This window comes from Cherax quadricarinatus, chromosome 71 (genome assembly GCF_038502225.1).
Source record: "Cherax quadricarinatus isolate ZL_2023a chromosome 71, ASM3850222v1, whole genome shotgun sequence".
Taxonomy (NCBI): Eukaryota; Metazoa; Arthropoda; class Malacostraca; order Decapoda; family Parastacidae; genus Cherax; species Cherax quadricarinatus.
This window is the reverse complement of record NC_091362.1, coordinates 22,117,942-22,121,869: the sequence shown is the minus strand read 5'-3', so window position 1 is coordinate 22,121,869 and position 3,928 is coordinate 22,117,942. Positions and strand designations below refer to the sequence as shown.

The 3,928-nt window shown below is 37.6% G+C and overlaps 1 protein-coding gene across 2 annotated transcripts in view; it reads left to right on the top strand.

Moving 5' to 3' along the window:
• LOC128700379 (uncharacterized) overlaps window positions 1-3,516 on the top strand; it is a 49,047-nt gene extending 45,531 nt beyond the window's left edge. The window contains exons 5-6 of one of the 2 annotated variants that reach the window (XM_070100137.1): window positions 1-27; window positions 2,957-3,095. The exon at window positions 1-27 is cut by the window's left edge and continues 2,142 nt beyond it. In XM_070100137.1, coding sequence (XP_069956238.1) covers window positions 1-26 — 26 coding nt within the window. In that variant the 3' untranslated portion in view covers window position 27; window positions 2,957-3,095. Of the gene's footprint in view, window positions 28-2,956 lie in introns of both variants that reach the window. The other variant, XM_053793552.2, reaches the window with a different exon arrangement.
• The last annotated feature ends 412 nt before the right edge of the window (window positions 3,517-3,928 follow it).

Below are 3,928 nucleotides of genomic sequence, written 5' to 3'. Positions count from 1 at the left end.
AGAAGCAGAAGCAAAAGGGAAAGTAGGGTATGTTTATTTTGTGTGAAACAAACATGGCCTTCCCGTTGTGTTGCTGGGGTAGTTTGCAGCCCCTTGTGTATTTCCATCATGAGCATTTTATTACTCAGAATGCCCACTTGGCTATTTGATATTTCTCATATCTCAGCATAGTTGTATATTTGAGTGGCTTATTTAGTGTGATGAGTGTTACTCCCAGTCAAAGGGATCTGATACTACAGAATAGTAGTGTTTAATGGCATGACTATATATTTGAATAACCCACAAATTTTAACACTAATCTAGTTCAAAACTTGCGTAATGTAGGTGGTTATTAACAGTATTGTGATTTTCTTTACCCTAACTTCTTAAGATATTGGTGGTAATTGTTGGCCTATTGTGTAGTTACACTCTGTTGAAGTGATATATTAATGATAAAATTTTATATTTTTAATAATAATTTCAGGTCTGAGGCTAGATGATTTAATTGTACATAGTTCCTTTAAACACATTCTCACTTCACTGTAAAACAATGGAGGATTTTGGTTTGCCAATTTATCCATATCATTTGTGTGTTGTAGATAACTTAAGATGGATAAATTGATATGACCAAACTTGTACAATAAATGCCATTCAAACAAATGTGTACTTAACAGTAGACAGTGGCACACGTAAATTGGTCACGATAGTGGCTAGTTGATAATGATTTTGTAAATTTGGTAATGTTAGAAAGGGAATATGTTTAGAGTGCTGACTAGTCAAGGATTCTAGTGCTTTGTAAATAAATTAAATTGTACATTTGTTATAGCCTTTGCTCAGTCACTTTGTGATGGCACTTTTTTTTTTTTTTTTTTTTTTTTTTAAACTTGGCTCATGACTTTATATAATGTCTTATCCCAGGTGCATTCTTTTGGCTTGCATGGTCAGTTCCCACTGTTGCTCAAGGTCTTCACATATTCCCCTTTCATGGAAGGTTCCTTGATAACAGTGGAGGCTCCTAACCCAAGGAATTGGATCTGCTCTTCCCTTGGATCAAGCCTGAATGCCTCCTCCCATTTTCCCCCCAGTGCTATATGACCCCTATGGGTTTAGCACTTCCCCATGAATGTAATAATCTTATGACCTTCGTGACTGATCAATACTTTAGTGTCTTGATCAATAATTTTTTTTTTTTACCAACAGTGTCTTCAAGCAAAAGACATCCCAGTAGGGTGTTTTTAACACAACCATGCTTGTATTGGTTATTAATAGTTTAGCCTCAGTATCCAGAAATTTCAGTTTAATTTACTCCTTACAAAATGCAGTCAAATATCCATCCAGCTGGGCTACATCACACATGACTTCATTTTCAGTGTGCAAAACAAATTCAATCATATTAAAATGGAGTACTTTAATTTCCAGTTTTGTATTCTTAATGTACGAGTTTCCAATTCTGTCCTACCAAACTGTTAAATTTCTCAGCCTTCAGACTAGTTGCTTCCCTTAATTTGCTTTGTTTTCTTTCTTTATTGTAGTCTGACTCTCAAAGTACATAACACACTGTCTGGAACTTTGACTTGTTGCATCCCATTGTATTTCAGAGTTGATATTAGCTATGCAAACTCTTCAGTAAGCAGAAACCCATTGTCTTACACTGTCTCGGGTATATTGAACTTGCTGACTTCATGTTCATGTGGGCTGGAATGCTAACACAGATTTCACATAGTTCTGATGGGCACCTTTCTGTGCCAAGACACATTTTGATTGATTGTACCATTTATTAAAGAAAATATAATAATTTTTGGCCAATTCCAGCACCTGGGTGCCCTCACTTTCCCTGCTCTTATTTCAGAAACCTTTACATTTGGCACAGACACTGGCTTTTTTATTGTAACTGACTGTTATACCAACTTTAACTTTCCTTGTTAGCTCGTAGGTTCTCTCTCTACACTATGCCAGTAATTCCTCTCAGCCTTGCAGCGCTTTGTGAGTATAATGATAAATAATTCTACCCCAGTGCGTTGTGCGCTTTCCCACTCAGCTTTGGCTCCTTACTCTTACTGCTCCCTTTCAACAACTACAATTAACAATTCCTAATATGGTATTCCCTCATCTTTCCAGTACCTCTGCCACCCCCATCTAACTTCTCCCTCCCATCCCCCCCTTTTTTTCCCCTGTTAAGTCCATTTATTCCTCAGGCTTTCCTCTCAAGGGCAGTTCTTTGATGCCGGTAGGGCTATTGACCCAAGGAATTGGGCCTGCTCATCCCTTCCCTTCCTCGGCTTGAACTTGAATGTCTCCCATTCCATATGGTGGTATATGATGCCTACAGATTTAGTACTCCCCCTATGAATGTAATAATTTCCCTCTCTTTCCCAGTTTGATTTCTCATCAAAACTATTCTCAGCAAAATTTGCAGACTAAAGACTTGCCTATTCTCTTATTTGCTCTTCTTTTGCACTCATCTTGCCACTCTTTCAACCTCATATTCTCCCTTTTTATCCATGTATGGGCTCTGCCTTTCATATATAATTTTTAAATTGTAAAAATCTTGTGGACCAACTTTGATGCTTACCACCCTCTTGACCTCATCATTCTGCCAGTCATTCCTTTCCCCACCTGCACCTACCCTACTATAACCACAAACCTCTGCTGCATGCATTAGCACTGCATTTTATACATCTACCCCTTATTTTTTTATATCATTACCTGTGTTCTCTAGCATACTTTAAAGTAATTGCATGTACAGTACCCCCCCATCCATTAGATTCCCTCTTCTTTAGGTCATTCACTTTCATTTCTGATGTACTCATTGATGTCATTACAGCATTTAATAAATATAAACAGAGTGTTTTCAGTAGGATCTATAGTGTTTTATATTGTAAATATACAGTAATTTTTGGTTAGGAAACTTTAAAGGTCATAACGTTTAGGTAATGTTCATTTACTTTAGTTATAATATTTTTTACTTATTTTTCAGCCGTTGAGAAAGCTGCTGTAGCACTGGAGAAAGAGGCCAAGATTGAGGAAGTTGCAGTTGAAGAAAAAACAGAGGTGAAACCAAAGGAAAAGACAGAAAAAGAAACACCCAAGGAAGAAATTGAAGAGAAATCCACGAAGTTAGGGGAAGTATCACAGTCGGCAGATAAGCGTGCTGAGGAATAACGTGCTTGGGGTGATGGCGGTAGCGGCGCAGGTAGCAGCTATCTGAAGCTACTCCATGGTTACTAACTGGCAAATAAGAATCCTCAGATGTAAATGAAGGCCCTCTTTCTGCTGTCAAAGACAACTAGCTCCTAGAATTTCTGTAATTGTCCTGACAGCAATTGCCTCCTGTTCTAGCTGTTATGTTTCTTACCCATTATTTTTTGTATATAAAAGATTGTATCTCTTTGATAATGTATTACTGAACTTTTATCTTCCCACCCTATGCCTCTCATATATTTAGAAAAAGGTAAATAAAGTCTGTCGAGTGACTGGGCGATCACGAAGGTTTTGTATCGAGCCTTGTAACATTAAGCAATTATAGTAAGACTATTTCCTTGCTTTTTATTTTTGCCTGAAATGTCTGTTATTTTACCTGTCCAATTATTTTAAACATTGATTATTCAATTCATGATTGTTTATTCTACTTCCCTGAGCTGTATGACCCTTCTGGGTTTATTGCTTAATTCTTCTTTCAACACACCGGCCATATCCCACCGAGGCAGGGTGACCCAAAGAGAAAAACAAACGTTTCTCTTTTTAAATTTAGTAATCCTTAATTATGATTATAGTAACTGGTGCATATACACTCGGGCACTTCTGAATGATATTGGGTTAATATTCACGTTAATGACTTGAAGTACTGCCTGGGTCATTACGGGAGGTTCCTTGATGCTGGTGAGAGGCTCTTGATCTAGGGAACTGGATCTGTGTTCCGGTTCTCTAACTGAGCCTGAACATCGTCCAT